Source organism: Cariama cristata, unplaced genomic scaffold, assembly GCF_000690535.1.
Source record: "Cariama cristata isolate BGI_N322 unplaced genomic scaffold, ASM69053v1 scaffold9774, whole genome shotgun sequence".
Lineage (NCBI taxonomy): Eukaryota > Metazoa > Chordata > Aves > Cariamiformes > Cariamidae > Cariama > Cariama cristata.
The window spans coordinates 2,706-22,295 of record NW_009613472.1 but is presented as its reverse complement, the minus strand read 5'-3'; the positions used below and the strand labels follow the sequence as shown (position 1 = coordinate 22,295).

Genomic DNA, 19,590 nt, shown 5'->3' with positions numbered 1-19,590 from the left:
CCAAAATGTGCCGACAGCACAGTACAGACTACTGGTGAGGTGGAAGTTCAAAGCATGACCTATGAGTATGATGGAGAGTTGCTGCAGGAAATCAATGAGACCATGGAAAGATCTGCAGTGTCCAAGGCTGAATATGGAGCATTTAATGTTAATTTGCAGAAGCTACTGAAAGAGGTCTCTGAAACACCAGCTTCTGTGTTGGAAAATATGGATAATAAAATGCAAGGTAAAATACAGAGTAGTCTAAGTGTGCAGGTTCCACAGCAGCGAGAGAGAGATCATCCTCAAGAAATACAAGAAACAATAGAAAAAACTTCTCTTTCAAATATTGTAAAATTCAGTGAATTCAGTTGCTCTTTAAAAAAACTTCTTCAAGAAGCATCTGAAATTTCATGTGCAATATCCAAAGAGTTACATAAACAAGAAAAGTTTGGGGATCGTATGTTTACATCACAAAGAGAGACTCTATTCATGACAGTGTCACAGCCATGTAATGCTTTAAGTAGCTATCATACACAGATGAAAATAGCTATCAAAGGGGGAGGTCCAGAACAAAATATCAAAGCTTCAGTAAATGATCTTGCAGTAAGTGAAACTGAAGTTTCTGATCTTCCTAAAAGAAGTAGAGCTATTCATAAAATAGAAAAGAGAAACATGGCTCCAGTTGATCTTCCTCCCTTGGAAGGAGAGACCAATATGATTGCAATCAAACCATTCAAGACAAACGAAAAAGAAAGGAGAGATGAAAGCACATCCTTGGATGCCTCTGAGAAGAATTTTGAATTTAAAGCACCATTGAAATTCAGAAGAGCGAGCACACCACTTAAAGATGAGAGCAGCTTCCCCCAGCCAGAAGCAGCTCAATTCTGCCTAATGTCTCAGCATGAGGATAGTGATGAAGAGGAAGGGGACGGCTCAAATTTGGGATCCAAATTTTCAGATGAAAACTCTGAGTCCTACTCTGGAACCAGAAGTTCAACTTGTGAGCTGTTTGATTTCTAAAATTTATGGTGCTGGGTTGTTAAACATGGCTACAATATTATTATTTTTTTTTTTTTTTTGGTAGCCAACTTGAAATATGTTAACCAAAAGTCTGCATGATACTTATTTCTTAATTGAATGCTTTGGATATTTGTTTGGGAAGGATGGGAAGAACTGAGTCCTTTTAATTGGAAAGTGTTCAACAAAAAATTATTACATTTGGGTAAGCCTCTTTGGTAAGGGAAGTTTAGCATCATGAATTAATCCCATCAGCCTTCATGATTTACCGTTTTCTTCCTCCCCTGTGATATTGTTAATTCAAATTAACAACATTGTAACACTCAAAATCTGATATTTCTTTTAAATATACTGGATTAAAAGAGGAAAAAAAATATCAGTGGCTAACTGAGTTCATTCTTTAGTTTGACCAGCTAGTCTTCAAAGGTGTAAATACTTATCAGTGGAATGGCTGGATATATAGACAATACCAATACTCTGTGTTATTTCATTTAGCATTGCTGCCTGTTGCACTAGAAAGTGGGCATACAAATGAAGTGATCCGTTTACTAGAATTCTCATTATTTAGTTGAATGGGAGTTCTAGTCAATGTATAGTTTGTGATACTCATTGAAGAGCTTAAGGTAGAGGAGATAATTTAACCTTTTTAATCTCATGCTGAGAGACTGGGAACATTTTCTTCACCTGGAGAATCTGAGAAATATGTGAAGTTTCCAGGGCCTGCCAAGTTACTCTTGAGCCTGTTCTGAAAGTGAGATTACAATTAGAAGTCAGTGGAAACTCAAGACAAATGAGAAAAATGAAACATGATTTGTTTTTACCCATAATTACAGACAGCAACAATGTAAGGCCTGGTTGGTTGGCTGATGGTGAGGAAAGTGAGGTAGCACGGAGAGAGGGTCTTAAAGGTTTCTGAAGGAGCTAGGTCTTGATTCTGCCCTTGGAGACAACTGCATAATTTCAGGGATCCAAATAACTCCACAGTTGGAGTTTTTTGAGGTTGTTGCTCAAGTGTTGCAACAAAATTACTGTCACTGGGGAGAAAATATAACAGAAATTTGCATAGAGGGAAAAACTAAAACTATTCATTTTTTGTGCTGATTCATAACAAGATATTTACAAAATGGCTAAAATCTGAGTTTATCCTATATTGTTCTTAGAAATTACGTCCCATAATTGCTTGCAACCTGCTTATTAGTACAGAAAAAGATACGCACACAGAGCAAATCAACTAACTTGCCTCTCTCTACTGAGGCTGAGAGAATTTAGAGGGAGTAAATGGACACCTAAAATTAGACATTTCTTTTGTTTGTTTTGTATTTTCATTGAGTGTTCACTGTCTTTGCTAACAGCCAAAATAGATACATGAGAAATCTAGGGTTGTTTTTTTTTTAGTGACTTGCTTAAAATGGCATGTCTATGTGTGCAGTGTTCACGTGTTTTGTCTTGTAACAGGTTCAGAAGAAGAATTAAACCCTGTTTTGATGGCTTTGAAAAGGAGTGCAGATAGGAAAATGCCTTCCAAAAGTCTAGAGGACATTCCATCAGCCACCTCAAGTGAGCACAAAGCTTGTGTGTGTCTCCCATGACCCCCAGTTTGGCTTAAATATGTTCATGCTGGTCTTCCGTACAGCTTTGCCAAATAGCGTTTTTGTCTTTATTTCTCAATAAGCTGTATGGAGCTTGTACTGTAGAACTGAATTCTTTTCTCATACGGTTTAGTTTTCAGTTCTTTGTGTTAATTTTGAAACAACAATGGTCTATGAAGCAGACATCTTCCAAAAATGCACTGTGTTAATCAGTGATGAACTGTTTCTTGGATAGTTTTTCAATAGTGAAAGTATTGGCAACTACCAAAATCAGTAATGAGTAACAACTGCCATTGTCTCCTGGCTGCTCACTGGGGTCAAATTAGTAGACAGTGGAAGTATGAAAAAATTATCTCAGTTTAGTAGTGTTTCACCTGTGTATTCTAGCATTTAATATACCAAACTCACTTTAAGAGAATACAGTGAGACAAGATTGTACTTAAAATTAATTCCTGACTTCCCTCTGTAGCCTCCTAGGATTTTTTTTTTTTTAATTATTATTATTCCTGTCTCCCTTTACCCTGCCCCAGAGTGTTTTCATGCTTATCTCACGTCTGATGGGGAAGACATAAACTGAACTTACATTTGTAAATTGAAGTGTGGAGGTGTATATTTTGAAAGATGTTGGCTATTGTTGGCAAATTACTCTTCTAATACTACTTATGCTATTGCTTCTAAACTAGTTTCTAGGTTTTAGGTATGCACTAACATTGTTGCAAACAGCACACTGACAGAAGCTGTGTCAACATGAGGCTGCTGCTTGGATGTAAGCTTGAAGTAGTGTGTGAAGTAGAAAGCAACTCTTGAGTTTAACCATTCCCATGGCTCTGCTGGTTTGTTTGGTTTTTTGTCCTCGTTACTCTTAATTCTGTGATTGCCACTGCCATCCATTTTATCATATTGAACAGCAAAATTTCTAACTATGTGTTACTTTTTTTCCTGCACAGATAAAGGAAAAATAAATAATCCAAAGGAAGAACTAGCTCTTAGTGCTGAAGATGGTAAATATGTTTTGTGTCTGCATGGAAGTTTATTAGTTTTTCAATGGTCTCTGTTTACTAATGAAGGATTTTTTTTAAACCGAGAATTGTATTGCGCTTTTAGATTTGATTAATTTCAGCATGACTGAAATGCTTTTGTAGAATTTTGTTGTGTTGTTTTATTCTTAAGGAATATACTTATATTATGTCCCACTATATCTGTAGAAACTCTGTGCCACCTACCAGTGTATTATTTTGGCCTTTGGTCATTCAGCCTATGAAACAGTTACTGAAATCATTGAGAGCTTTGAACATTAGCTCAAAAACTTGGCCTAAGTAAATATTGTCTGTTCATTTCTTGCATTGTAAGATGCAAGGTGACTTTTGCTAGTGCAAAACACCCTTCAGAATACATCAGTTAAGAAGGCACCTCTCTTACAATCCCTGTCTCAATTCAGTAAAGCAGAATTACTCTAAGCAATAGATGAACTGCTAGATCAGCTACTGCTGCTATCATCAGTCCGTTAGTGCATTACAGATGCCTTACAGTTAAATTTTTCTATATGCCTTTAGAGATTCCAAATCTAAGCAAATTAAAGCAAACCTGTTCCAAGAATATCTCAAGGTGAACTCAATAGAAAACCATCAAATAACATTGAATAATTCATGGTGGAATATAACACACAACTTTTTATTTACTGCATTGGAGCACTACAATTTTAAAAAATAGTTGTACACAGTTGCATTTATTGTCATGTTTCAGATGCTTTAAAGCATTTTGCATGTTAGTGGCCTATAGTATAAATAAGATGATCATAGCATAATAGGATACATGCAACTTCCAGTAAATTAACAAGACTTAAGTACCGTACTGCACTTTGCTTTCAAATGGAGACCCCTACTGAAAGCATGTTTTGCTTTCAATATGGAATGTGTAGACACTTACCTGAAAAGGATGGGGGGAGGGGTTGAATTATATTTATTGAGTCAAGTTTTGCAAAAATGACAAACAGCAAAGTTGATAGCTGTACGGACAGAGTAAGGCAGGTTCTTTTGAAAATACTATTCATCTTTTTGCTTTGCTTAGCTTGTACACTCATGTTACCTTTCTTATGATCCTGCTCCTCAAAGGAGGACAGCGATGCAAAACACAAACACATGGGGTCTGGGGAAGTCAAAAACTTCCTGCATATAAAATATATTGATGCTATTTATAACATTGTAAAGCTGTTTGTGCTACTGAATGACTCTTGTCAATACTGCACTGAGCAGGTCCAAAACCTGATCAGCATCAAGAGAGGAATGAAAATACAGCAGCAAGTGAGTAATAAGATTCTTCCAGCAGACAATGGAGAGACTTCTTCACTGATATTTAAACTAATACATTAAAAATCCTTTTTTATTTAACAACTAACAAGTTATACATCTGGACTAGATACTTGCTCAATGGGGAAACTGCATCTAACTGCATACTGACAATAGCTGATATGTTGAGCATTATTTGAGCTTCAACAGCAAAAGCTTTACAAAAGCTTAACTCACGCCTTGCAAAGAATCCTGTCGCATGTGCAGTATTTTATTTTATGCAATAGATACATACCATTGTAACTGACTGTTGCCAAATAATTCTCTGCCACACAATATGCAGTATTGGTGCATTTCACAATGTGTATCCAGTCCAAAGATATAGAGCTTGAATGCATTATTAAATATAAGTGAGGTTAGAGCATGGAAAATTCTGAGAATTGTGGGCTTGCTGCAAACTGGATTTCTGCAAGGCTAGCTTGTGCAATTAAGCTTTGTACAGTCAAAGAGCATAGAAGTGAACTTCAGCAGATGCATACCAAAGTTGAAGAGATGGGCTGCAAAAGAGTGCATCATTAATGAGATATGCATCTTATAATTAACTGGGAATACTTGAAACTTCCTTGTTCACATCTAAAAACTGCTTGATTTACACAAATGTTCCCATCGCAATTAATTAGACTGAGTAAATAAAAGAACAGAGTTTGGTTTGTACACTAACTTCTTACCAAGAACCTTATGATGATTCTAATGTCAATGATGGTTAGTGCATGAGTGCACTTAACTTTGTTCTAGGAAAAAAATCTAGAAGGTAAACTGAAAATGTTTTCTTCATCACATTTGATCAGAATTTGCTTGAAGCACCGAGGCTTGTACATCATGTCAAGCAATGTAAATGTTTCTGCTCCTGCCAGACAAAGTTCTTTGGTCAGTGTTACAGGAGTTGTCAAAGTAGATTATCCTTCCTAATGATAGCTTCTCTGAGTCCTATAGAGGGGAAAAAAAAAAATCTTCCATCCAAGTTGTAAACTGGTTGTGCATGTGCATGTATTTCATCTGAAGTTGTTTGTTTCTAACGGTGTCCTGTTATGGAATCTCACTGTTTTGATGTACAAATGTATTTTTGAAGCCTTTTGAATTGCTGCTCTTCAGTTTCCACAGTGCCTTCACAGCCTGATAAGCCATTTTCCAATCCTGAAAAACTCAAAGGACTGAGCAAGTCAGTACCATCATTCCTACAGGAAGAGGTAAGTTCCATCTCTCAAATACTGTAACTAAAACTTTTCATTACTGTGGCATTTTGCATTTGTTCAAGTAGTGCTTTCCAGGGTCTGCCAAGTCAGTTTACTATTGGACCATGGCATGGAGTTGAGCTTGTGGTATAACAATCAGGTGATGATCCCAAACAACCTCTGGCTAGCCAACCTTTCTGAAGCTTTAGTCCAGTAACTAGAGGTTTATTCTGATAGTGCAGCTCAACATACAGAGCATGTTTTATCTAGGAGATTGAAGCATAGTGAATGCTTGCTGTTATTCCAAAAGGCAATCTCTATCCTTAAACTAACAGGTCTTTCTCTTCAGAACATATGTGCATACATTTATTTTCTTCAGAGCCCAAAATCTAAAATTAGTGTGTAAAACCATAATAAAGTCAACATCTGGTAACCCTTCTCAGAGGGGTATTATCTTGGTGTTCTGCTTAGGGATGTAGGTTCAGGTACCAGGCTGTTAACTCTGTGTAAGTGAAATTTCAGAATTTCCGACGACATACTGTGCCTGTAATAATGACAGACTGTAAGTCTATTACTATTATTATTGGTGGTGGTGGTGGTATCATCATGGTGTGAGTCTTGAAATAAACTCTGAAGTTGTATTCAAATCTCCTAAAATGACACTGAAGTTTGAAAGTGATAAGTGATTTGAACTGTCTGGTCTATGACTCCCCAAACAGTCAGTAAAGAGAGGCATGGAGACTGTGTTTAGACCAAGCACAAACCCCCTACCATAAGTGCCTAAAAGAGGTAGCTCCATTGGTTGCAGGGAAGAGGAAACTCTGGAGAACAGCAAATACCTCGTGATTGTTGATCGTGGATAACACCATAGATTCTCTTTTTTTGCTCATCCCCACCCCCCCCCCGCCTTGAGTGCCGTAGTATGAATGTGAATTTGCATGGCAAATGTACATGTAAAACTCCCGCTTCCCCAAGCTGTTAGCAAATGATGGTATGAACACCCAAGTCCTGTGAATGAGGGATGTGTATTAGTGGACACAGACTTAGATGTAACACAGGAATTTGGGACATAAATACCACAAATACACCTGTGTCTGTGCTATAAAATGAGGAACTGCTGCTTACCCCTTGTAAGCCTTCATCACTGTAACTTCAGCATAAGCATCAATATTTTGGATTATTTTTTCTAAAAACATGTGTCTAAAAGGACTGAAGAGTCAGAACCAGGAATATGCTGTCCCCTGTCTTGCCCTACTCCCTCCTAAAGTCTGAAATAATCAAAATGTGGTGATACAAGTTTGATTAATCTTGCCTTAAGTGCAGAATTTAAAATCATTCAGTGTCTATGAATTACACCTCTAGTTAAAGATTCTCTAAAATTAGACTATCCTCACACCCCTTCTGCTGAGAATAATGCACAGGAAACTTCTCTAAGGCTGTTAACATTGCACCAGGGATGGATCAAAAGATTAGCATTTCAAAGCATTAGAGGCGGGATACCAAACAAATCTGAAATGAGTATCTGGGCATCTAAAAACAAGCAGTTACAGCGTCTGTAAGAAGCCAATTAAAAAGCTTACTCACATGAGTTTTGAATGAAAGTCTGACAAATACTTGAAAAGCAAGTGACTACATGTAATCAGTCTGGCCACAGTAGAAAGGGTTTGGGGATGGTTCATATTGATACTCTAAGAAATTGTCAGCACCCAAATCTGTTCATTCTGCCCCCCAAATTTATTTTTAGAACTTCGTTAGTCCCAGTACTGTCTTGAGTTATCAAGCTCACAGCACAGGATGTATGACAAGATACACACATGCATGTGTGCACACACACACGTATGCGGGTGTGTATATATAAATATATATAAAAGACCCCAAGGCATTCATGGGAAGTAAAGCATCAATTCTTTAATACAGAGATAACATTGAGACAGAACAGGGTTGTAAGCACATAACCTGATAATGACCAAGTAAACCCAAACTGCCGTTCCCTGACGGAAAAGCAGGGCCTTGCTTGCCCTCTTGCAAGAAAAGCTTTTTGCAAAAGCCATTTGCTGTATCCAGTGCTGTTCTGGGCGTTACCTTCCAGCTAGCTGCTTTCAAGACAAAGGCTACGGAATTGATAGTATTTGCTATGTAACAGAAAGGGACTGGTAAGAGACACAGGCATTATCACTTGCATAAGTTTATGCATGAGATGGTGAAGTAGAGAATTTGAGTTTAACTGTCCCAATAAAGTTAATTTTGTACTTCTTCATTGCTATTTGAGATTTAAAACAAAAACCCAAACCTGCTTGCATTACTTCTTCAAAAAAAATTTCAGTGTAGGCTTTCCATCAGCAAAATTCCCTTTCAACTATTTTTTTTTTTAAGTGCATGGCCTAATTCAAGAAATATTAATTACTCATGTTGCACTACAAGGGGATTTAAATTCAGGCTTTCACTGAGTCTCAATCTGCATTAAAATTCTGTTTGGTTTTTTTTAATGTTCCTTGTGACTGTAAGGTACCTACACAGACTTTCTTTCTGTGATGTTTTTGTAGAGTGATGACAGAGAGACAGATACAGCATCAGAAAGCAGTTATTCCCTTGGCAGAATCAAGAAGAGTCCCAGCTCTCTAACCAATCTTAGCGGCTCTTCTGGCATGGCCTCCTTATCCTCTGTATGTAAACCAAAGCCTTGTTTTAATGGCACTTTACTTTTGCTAATCTCTTCAGTATTGTTTCGGCTCCCTTCTCATTCCTCTTATCTTTCTTCCCTTGGCATCTGTTTCCTTCCTTGCCTCTCTGTTATGTAAACCCTTGCATGGAATTGCCTAAAACAAATACAATCAATCTTTTTTTTGTTTTCTAGTAATATATTGGAGTCTGTTCAGGACTGTGCAGCATAGTCTATCGCTGAACAAAGATACGGCTTTTACCCTAAGAACTTACACTTGCAGCTGAAAATGAGGGACGATTTATATAGAACAAACATTTAGAAAAGGAGAAAGGGAGCAGAAATAAGTGAAAGCAAGAGACGGTATTGATATGTGGGGTGTGTAATTAAGTCTGTGAACTAGCTAACCAAAAGTCGTTAGTTTATGTGGACTTTATGGAGAAAAGTAGAATTTTGAGGAAGGATATTGAGACTTAAAGATTGTACATCCTTCTCTTTCTACATATATAGTGTTTAACTTTCAGTGTTTTATTTGGGTACATAATTTGGCCATATAGACTTCATCACTAATCTTTTTGTCGATATTTTCAGAAGGCCTGCTGTCCTAAACACTTAGGCTTTGCTTTCGATAAGGAATATCAGCTGAAGAGATATATAAGTAATATTTCAAGGGTCTGATCACAGGCAATCTCCAGATCTACATCATCCTATCATTTTATTTCTTCTATCTTGATGCAATAAACACATTCAAATTTTTTTGTAGAAAACTTGGCCTAACACACTTGATTTACAGATAATTTTCTTTTGTTAATCTGTTTGCTGAGAATCTTGTATAATAGTATCCGTTACATTTTGTTATTACATCTGAAGGGGCACAGTTGATTTCTTTTCTGTCTGAATTCTAAGCATAACTTCTAATCTTGAAGTATCTGGTGAAATGCAATGCCTGGAAAATTTTTCTCCTCTTGTATGATACAGGTGAGCGGAAGTCTAATGAGCATCTATAGCGCAGACTTTGGCAATGTTGATGTGAAGGGGAACATTCAGTTTGCTATTGATTATGTAGAACAGCTGAACGAGCTCCACATTTTTATTTGCCAGTGCAAAGACTTGGCAGTGGCAGATGTTAAGCGGCAGCGTTCAGACCCGTAAGTAGAGAGAATATATTTATTTCCTAATGGAAGGTTTTTTTTTTTTTAATGTGAAAATGAAAACTGGTGGGTTTTTTTCCCCAATCTCTCTAACCTGTTGGATTAAACAACCCAAGAAATAAATGAAGAGGCTGTAACATGCTTTTATGTGGTTTTCCACTCTGAACTGAATATAGAGTTGCCACTATGAATTGGTACATATATTAACCTGGGAAGCTTAAACTTTTAAGAATATGAAATTCTCTTTTAAAATTCAACTTTCACAGAATCGATTTGGTTGGAAGAGACCTCTGGGATCATCGAGTCCAACCTTTGCCGTAACACCGCCATTTCAACTAGACCATGGCACTAAGTGCCACCTCCGGTCTTTTCTTAAACACCTCCAGGGATGGGGACTCCACCACCTCCCTGGGCAGCCCATGCCTAACGCCCCTTTCTGTGAAGAAATGCCTCCTCATTTCTAGCCTGAACTTCTCCTTATGCATTTTCAGACTATGCCCTCTTGTCCTGTCAGTACCTTTCCAGATGGTAAATCCTGCTTTGATAAGTTTTCAGTAGGATTAGAGTCTATAAATATGATATCTAGGCATAATATAGTTAAATATTCTGTATTTGTATGTGTTGAGGACACATTTCAACAGATTTCCCCCTGGTAGAAGGAGGTTAATGTCCCACTTTAGAAACTATTGTTACACTTCACCACTGCTGTTCCATTTCTTGAATCTCACAAGCTGAACAACATAATGGTTAGTTAATTGGATTTCTTTTACTTTATAAGCAAATACTTGTGTATTTTGGAAAGGGAAGTTGGAAAGGGTGGGTTTTTTGCTCTTCTAACAAGCCTGTCTAAATTTTAGGTATGTAAAGACCTACCTGCTTCCAGAGAAGTACAAGCTGGGCAAACGGAAGACCTCTGTCAAAAAGAAAACTTTTGATCCAGTCTATAATGAAATACTGCGGGTATTTATCGAACTATTACTAGATATGAAGTACTGCATGCATGAAGTATGAGGAACCTTAACTATTAGGCACAGGTCTAGGTGCTTTCAAAAGAGACGTTGAGATGAGATGGATTGCTCTGTAGAAGTATTTATGTCCTTCCATTGATAGGTTAACTCTACAGTGTACCCTGGATACAGCACTGAGAACACTGGTTGTTGTATACTTCTTGCAAACAAACACAAGCTAAGTATAAGCTTAAGATGCTTGAAATAAAAAGTAAAACATGAAGAGAGTTTTGTTCTGAAATGAAGAAGTGAGCCGTTAGGGATGTATAAACCCAGACATGTTTTTTTCTAACCCTGTCATTTTCAGACACAGCATTGATAAAAATCCAGCTTGTTTTAATTTTTTTCTCATTTCTTCCTGCTGGCAGTATAAAATTGAGAAGGGTCTCCTAAAGAACCAAAGCCTTAATATCTCTGTCTGGCACAATGATACCTTTGGGAGGAATAGCTTCCTTGGTGAAGTGGAGCTGGATTTAGGAACGTGGGACTGGAATGATAAATCCAACAAGCAGATCAACTGGTTTCCACTCAAGCCAAGGGTAGGTTACTAAGGGTGGTTTAGTTGTTTTATACTTTCCACTGTGTAAGCGCAAAACCAAGTCATTATTTATTTAGGCCTGGTCTTGTGTGTTCTGTGGTTTTTATGTTGGTTATAATCATAAATACCTCTTTACCGGTAAATGCAACATAGTTCTGAGCTTAAATAAGTGTGCAACAGTGGAAAAGATGTGCCCTCAAAGCCTTTTGGCCTCTCTTGAGTCTTGTTTTCTGCTTTAGTGGAAGAGTTATATACCTGAGGCACTGTGAAATGGTTAAATATGCCCTAAAATCTCTCATGTCCTGTAAACTGAGGGAAGACTAACAGACAAGGAAACAAGAAAAAAAAGTTGCCTCATGTAGAAGTCAAGCTTGTGTCAGTGGAAAACTTTGCATGGTAAACTCTGTGCATGAACTGCAAAGTTTGAGATTTGTGGGCTTTTTCTTAATTTTCAGAGTTCAATTCAGACTTCAACAATGGCTCTTAAACTAGAAAACAGAGGGGAGATGAAACTAGCCCTCCAGTATGTCCCACACCCTGTTGGAGGTATGCATTGCTTCTTTGTTTGGGTTTGTCAGGCCTTTGGGGTTTTTGTCCTTTTTTTTTTTTTTTTTTAGAAAAAGAAAGAAAAAAAAAAAAAGGAGCTGTAAAGGAGCTGTTTAATGTTTTTGAGCCAATTCAGACTTCTTGTTTTAACATAAAAGTGGATTTTTTTTTTTTTTTTACTAGACAATTAAGTTGCTCTGATTGTGAATTCAGTTTAGGATCCAAAGATCACTTTAGGATCTTTTGTTGTTTTTAATGTTACTGCAGAAGAAATTACCTCATTGTTATAATCTTAGATTTGTAATGCAGTCTGTATGTGTAACAAAATTCTGTTTTTTCTCTAATAATTTTAGAGATTATAAATCATCAGGCAGGTGTTGTGATTTGCTAAATAAACAATGACAGCACACTAAATTCAAGCAATATTAGAAGTAGAAAATAGCAATAAGTATTTAGAATGCAGCAATTTATAGCAATATGATCTGTTTGGTTTAATCTTGTCTGGCAACCGATAACTGGCTGATCTGATAGTGAAACCAGGTCAGGTCTTTAATTCAGTTAATATATTTGATTCTTATTGACTAAGAGTATAAAGGAGTTTATTTGAAAGTACAAGCGGCAATAAATGCAAACATCACATAGACCGAAGACAAGCTGATCTCTTTATCTAGGAGGCTTGGAAAGAGAAGACCAGTAGCACATATTTGTTTAGTTGTAACAGAAGAAAAGTCATTGTAGGAATACAGACGTGATGTGATCTTGCAGTACTTTGATGGGATGAAGATTGCAGCTTCAAGAGCACAGAGAGGAATGTTGAATTAAGATGTAAGATAATGAGAGTCTAGGCCGAATATCACCTCTACAAATGGGCAGGAACTGCTACATCATATAAATTACCTTTAAAAGGGATCTACAAGGCTTAATCAGATGTTTTGTTTTATTTTTACAGGAAAGAAGACTCTATCTACTGGTGAGGTCCACATCTGGGTGAAGGAATGCCATGACCTTCCTCTTCTGAGAGGCAATAAGCTCAACTCTTTTATTAAGTGGTAAGAACTGTGGTTGAAGTCATCAAAGATGGTGGCCTAAGAATGCTACTGTTGTGTTTTCTAATCTTATGTTCATTTTTCTACATTCAAATTAAAAAACACCAAATTACTTTCTGATTCTCCTTTATCGTAATGCAGATTGTCCTGCAGAGCTTACAACTTTAAGATGCTAAGTATATACCACCAAGTAAAACATATTGGGAGAGCTTCCTGTGTAATCGCTACTCTTTCATTTTGTCTGCTCAGTTACTTGGTGGAAGGGCTAGTGAAAATTGTGGCTGCTTTTATCCGCATTTAAATACAGCATATTTGTGCAAGAGTACGGTTTAGCTTAGCAAATCAGGGGAGGCAACAGAAGTGAGAAGCATGGTTGTACTTCTTTCTCCTTCCTTTCCACATACAGACCAAAAATGTAGCGACAAGAACAACAAGATGGTTAGGAAACCTCTGGCAGCAACAAGAAGGTTTCAGCATCATTAGTGATAATACAGCAAATAAACTCACTTGTGCCTCTTCCCCACCTGACTTCCCCTTCCCTTCCATCCTCTGAAGCACAAGGGTGGATACATGCTGCCAGTATTTCTTGGAAGGGACTGAGAATATGACCTTTGACCTCATGGCGCTAAAGCATCTTCAGTCATATTCTAAACATGCAAAGGACAGTGGTAAACAGTAGGTTTTTTTCTATTCAGTATGTCTAACACAAGCTATGCTGTGCAAGCGCAAACTGACAATGCTTTTTCTTTCTCAAGTACCGTTCTTCCAGATACTAGCAGAAAAAGTCGTCAGAAAACAAGAACAGTGGCAAAAACTACAAACCCAGTATTCAACCACACCATGGTCTACGATGGTTTTAGACCAGAAGATTTGAAAGAAGCCTGCATAGAACTCACAGTCTGGGATCACAACAAACTAGCCAACCACTTTCTGGGAGGTCTCAGGATAGGCCTTGGGACAGGTACTGGACAATTAACACATTAATCCTTAATTTACAAAACACAGTCTTTCCTCTTTTCCCTCTTCCTTTCCATTTCTTCTCTTTTCACAAAGATCACTAAACAGCCTTTCAGTTATTTATTTACTGAAGAGTTTCATTCAGTAACTTACCTAGTCTTCAGCACAGATCCTGAAATGTAAATAATAGTAGTGTTATGATGGTTAGGATGACTGACAAGTAAGGAGAAATACTAGAAATAAACCTTTGTCTGGCCATACATTGTATGTGGTGCTGTTTGAAGTACAAGAATGTGCTATTCGTGCACCCAAAATCTTGATAACATCTTACCTAGTTTTTGCACGTGTAAGTTCATATGTGGTGTAAGGACAGTGTTGGGTGGAGATAAAAGGATAGATCAGGAATGCACGATAAGATTTGCAGAGATTGGATAGGAAAACTTAAAAATGCAAACAAGTTTTTAGCATAAGAGTAATATAAGATGTGCAGATAGAAGAATTGTATGTTTTCCCTATCATTATATTTGTTCCTTTCGTTGTCCTTTCCAGTCAGTGGGGAGGATGTGTTTGGAGTCTTTTCAAGCAAATACAAGAAAAAATTACTTTTCCCAAATTAACTTCTTGCATGGTTCACCAGAATAACCTAAAATACAAATTAGGATACTGAATCTCAATTTGAATTTTAAAGTACCCAGGCTTGTATTTCAGTGCAAAATCAGTGTCTTGTTTTATGCTTAAACCCTCTCAGATGTTAATCACCCATAAATCCTTCTCTTTGGGATTGTGACAAAAAGACTAAAGATAACAAGGAAAAAAAAGTCTGGAGAAAGATGATGAAGTTTCCATGTGAAACTGTCATTAATTGTATTTGATTGATAGAATTGTTCAAGTGTAAAAATATAGAAATGGATCTTCAAAGTACTAGGTCAGCTACTGGAAGAGGTGAAACCGTTTTAGAAGAGGCAAATTTGATTGTCTGCTCTCAACTCTGCAGCATATTAAGTAACGTTTCTCTTAAAACTGACCTTTTTCTAGGCAAAAGCTATGGAACTACAGTAGATTGGATGGATTCTACTTCAGATGAAATTGCTCTTTGGGAGAAGATGATGAACTCGCCAAACACATGGATAGAAGATACACTACCTCTCAGGATGCTAATGGTTGCAAAATTGACAAAATAAGGTGGCTTTTTAATTGCTAGTGTCAAAAAGAAACCTTGGGAATGAAATTAAAGGTGTGGGGATGAAACTTGGAAGAGGAACATGGTAGCTCTTTTGACAGTCTCTGCTCCGTTGCTGTTCTGGTTTTATGCTGTCAAATGTCACTTTGTATTTCAAATTAAACTTCTACCTGCAGATTATTATGTAAATTTAAAGGATTCTTTTATTTCTTATTCACTGAAAATTACTTCAAGAAAGAAGGCACTTACAGAATTCAGTGGTAGAGGTAGCTGTGATACCCGGACGCTCGTGTTGCCTAACTGAAGTATTGCTCATCCCTTAAACAATCTAAATTACCAGCAAAAAACCAAGAGCAAGTCAACTGTTTCTGTACACTTCTAGGGTTGTTCATGAAGTCTTCTTAATAAGACAGCAACAGGTTGCATTTTGTTCATGCTCATTAGTATGTCTTTGTATCCTCATTATGCCATGACAGATCTCTCCACTGAGGAATATGAGCATGAAGAATTTTTTTTTTTAAAGTTCCTTTATTTGTAGTTGTACACTTCTAGGATATGAAAGTTGCTTCTATAATGAAAGAAGCGCTACATGAAGTGATACTGTCGATGTCCCGTTCTGCAAGGTGCAGAGGACTGGTAGTTCCAATGTACCATAAAAAATCAGGGTTATAAAAAGTTTGCTTATATATGTGTTAATTGTCTTGCTAGTATACAGTCTTTGCTTTTGAATGCTGAAGGCTTGGAGGTGAAACTTTTTTAATTCAAATGCTACTCTAAAGGATCTAAACCTGCCAATTTTAGTGATGACAAATATGTTGGGTATTTATTCCGTAAAGTGTACTCATCCGTACCTATATCTATTAGCTTGGGTTTTTTGTAAAAAGTAATTTACCTGTGCTTCAGCGCCATCGTTAAGAGAATGCGGGGATTATGCTGGCCTTGTTTTAGATAGCTTTGCAGCATAGCAAATAGGACTAGAATATGTAACTTGCAGAAATGCATGCTACTAAAGAAAGATAAATGCATAAAATACAAAATGTACTTTTTTTTTAAATAAAAGCAGCCTATTAAAGCTAAATAGGAATTCAATGTTTATTAAAACCTAGTGTTTTATGTTAGCAATTTAGCATGCAATATACAAATTGCAGACAGAAAACATTTCTGAAAATAAATGCACATTTATTTGCTCCAACTGTATAGGTCTAAAAGTTGGTGAAATCTTGCACTTCAGTTACAGCAGAGAGGAGAAGGGGGCTTGTCACAGCTCCAACTCAATTGCTTCATTTAATCATAGAAATTTAAATGCTACTTGGTACTTATTATACACTATGAGTGGAGAAAAGGAAAGGTGCTATTCAACCTCCCAGGGAACCCATTTTCTCTCTCATCAACCAAGGCAGTCTGTGGAGTTCACAAATGCCAAAAGTAGTTGTCAGTCTTGATAGCTTATTGCGTCAGGTGTTTTGGATGAGACTGGTAGCTGCTACAGATTCTACTTTGCCAGATACCTACAAAACATTATTCTTGTATGACTAGGGAACAATGTGCGTACGACTCTTCAGAACAATGTATTTGTACTTAAACGGTACAGCACCTACTTTACTTCTGTATTCTTAAATAGCCACCCCTGAAAGGGTGGTGATTCTGGAAAAGCGAAGAGGCACCTAGTTTATTTGTATTCACTGCCTATATGAATTCATTTTCACCTGAAAACATAGGTTGCTGTGAACACGACCTACAGTTTCACAGGATTAAAGTTGTGTTTCCTGTGAAGCTCAAATACTTTGCTGTGTCATTTGTATTCACTGCCTATATGAATTCATTTTCACCTGAAAACATAGGTTGCTGTGAACACGACCTACAATTTCACAGGATTAAAGTTGTTGTGTTTCCTGTGAAGCTCAAATACTTCGCTGTGTCAAAACAGCTTTGGGACTTCAGGCATAGGGATGGGGTCTTGAGGCTCTAGATTTGCAGGTAAGTGTCATGTAATCTGCTGTGTTCTATACTGTACAAAATTTTGATACTTAAGCTTGACTGCTGTCAAAATAAAACGTTTGCTTTGTGACAGTGTCAATCTCCTTCTCTTTTGGTCAAGTAGAACAACTTCTGTCTCACTGTTCTTGAACCATCCTAGAGACAGATGCAGCATTTTGTCATTATCTCAAAAGATACTGCTTACCACTACACTAATAGATCAAAACTCAGTTTAAATTTCAAAAAGCTACCTGAATATAAGATTTACTTCTGCACTGCACTTGTAATTAATCAGTGTGATTAACTAATGACACAGCAGTATTATGTACTCATCTAGATTAATCAAGAAACTTTTTAATCAAGAAATCTTTGCTTTAGCCCGGAATATTTTTTTTTTGTACACATATATGTATATGCATATATATGTGTGCCTATGTATTCTAAATTACACCATCTTTATTTCCTATAAACCAGGCTTCAGAGTCCCAGCTCTCCTTTCATGCTGTGTTTAGAAACCTCCCATTTCTCCAAGCAAGCCTGCAAACCTGAGTTGGTGCAGCAACCCACATCACTTTGATTTTACCCATTGTGAAAGATCTGGTATTGCGCCCTCCTTGTCTTGTTTCCTCCATCTCCTTTACTCACACCACCTCCTCTTTGCTTCGTATTCTTTTCCAGCGGAGTCAGCAAAACCTGCACCAACTTTTTCCTTCCAGCTGCATTTGGTTTTCCCTTTTTTCCCCTATCCCATCTGCCGGATTTTTCATTAACTGCTGAATAAAGTTGCAAGCCGTTCAGGGCAACGGCTATGTCTTCCCTTACCATGGACCTTCAGTGTGTTCCAAGAAGGTCAGAGCCTGCTATTCTGATCTCCTCTGGCATGTCCAGGGTACAAGCTGAGAGAGAGTTCTTCAAACTTGTGGAAATCTTCTTCCCTTTACCAAATCTGGGTGCTTTCAAGAGAGTCAGCAGCGTTTGTTTGCTAAGAAACACTCCCAGCTCTTTTGGCTGCTCTGGTGGCCAGTTCCAACTACTCTGGTCCAGTTTGAAAAGCCTGGATGAAGGCATGAGCTCTGGGGTGGCTGAATTCAGCCTCTTACCTCCACAGAGACAGAAAACCCACAGCAGGAGTGGCAACAAATGGCTGGGGAAAGAAAACACCTGGTAAGAAAACTTTTTTTCTTCTCTTAAACCCTGCTCTTCACTGTGTTTCCACTGGATGGCCTAAATCTTTTAGTCCTTCCCCCTCGTTTCTGTTATTTCCAGATGTTTTGGGGGGATCCAAGGTAGCAATAGTGGTGGGGGAGTGCAAGGCGGCAGAGACAGAGGTAGAGTCCGTACTGAGAGTCACTGCTATGCAGCTCTGAAGCTGTCTGTGCTTCACAGGCGTTAATTCATTTTTGCTGTATGTTATTTTTCATCCTTCCTTTAAGCTGGCTCCTTCCCACATCCGATCTTTACCTCCAGTCAAAGCCCAGGAATTCACAAAACCTGGTTATCAGCATGCCGTTTCATGTGCTGTGTCATTTCAGGTCTGCGTCTGAATGAAAAACTCGTAGATCAGTTTTAGGGTAACTTTTCATATGTCTGGACAGCAAGCTGTATGATTAGGTACCAATAATGACTTTGGTGCTGATGTAATATAAGTCTTTCCTTTATTTTTACATGAGGAACCAAACTTTTAAAATTAGATGCCTAAAATAATCCAGCAAATCAGTGTCAAAACTCACATGATGAACCAGTTCTCCAGGCACAAAGTCTTTGTATCACAGGGCATTCAGTAATTATTAGCATTGTACAGATCTCTTATTTTATTCATAAATCTCTAAGCACGGGATAAGGCTATTCAGTTATTTTTAACAAGCAATGTACTATTAAAATCTTATAAATCAATTACAAGTTTGATGTAACCCTCTATGTTTTACTTGCACTTATAATACCAGATCTGTAGGAGACAATAAAGGCAGAGGAAAAGGATTGTTTAGGGAATTATTTACAGCTTTATCACTTACAAGCTTTTTACCTAAATATAGTAGCAGTTCTTGTAGCTACAACAACAGTGTTTTGAGAAAGAATAATTAGCAGAGCTAGTAATCAGCAGATGAATAGGCTTGCATAAACACGAAGCCTACATTCTTTGCTTTTGCATCAAGTCTGGCATCCTTCTCATCAGTCCGCCTGACTCTGAAGCAGGGCGAAGCAGGTGAGGAGGGCTGCAGGACTCCGTGGGTTGAGGCTGCCCTTGGTTTCGGGAGGTCCTATCCCTCCTGCACCAGTTTCTCTGAACTGCCAGAAAAACTCTACCAGTTTATTGCAGTGCTGTTGACCACGTAACCTTTGGGTACGGTTTAATTATGCTGAATGTTACTAAGAGAAGCAGTCACTATAAAATTTAGTCTCATCTTTGTGTGAGACAGGGGCTCC

General features: G+C 37.6%; 1 protein-coding gene across 1 annotated transcript; it reads left to right on the top strand.

Annotated features, from left to right (window-relative positions):
* Positions 1-54: 54 nt before the first annotated feature.
* On the top strand, positions 55-15,382 carry SYTL2 (synaptotagmin-like 2). Its single transcript, XM_009699041.1, has 14 exons — positions 55-226; positions 377-982; positions 2,455-2,556; positions 3,536-3,589; positions 4,841-4,888; positions 6,026-6,120; positions 8,649-8,768; positions 9,743-9,912; positions 10,773-10,875; positions 11,291-11,461; positions 11,928-12,006; positions 12,956-13,055; positions 13,808-14,013; positions 15,045-15,382. The coding sequence occupies exons 1-14, from the start codon at positions 55-57 to the stop codon at positions 15,188-15,190; spliced, it is 2,172 nt and encodes a 723-aa protein (XP_009697343.1). The 3' UTR covers positions 15,191-15,382.
* Positions 15,383-19,590: the final 4,208 nt, after the last annotated feature.

Excerpts from the sequence above, each read along its gene's own strand:
- SYTL2 (XM_009699041.1), top strand. The coding sequence starts at position 55 with ATGACCTATGAGTATGATGGAGAGTTGCTGCAGGAAATCAATGAGACC. Across the intron at positions 2,557-3,535 it reads CATTCCATCAGCCACCTCAA|ATAAAGGAAAAATAAATAAT; the intron begins GTGAGCACAAAG and ends TTTCCTGCACAG. Across the intron at positions 14,014-15,044 it reads CAGGATAGGCCTTGGGACAG|GCAAAAGCTATGGAACTACA; the intron begins GTACTGGACAAT and ends ACCTTTTTCTAG.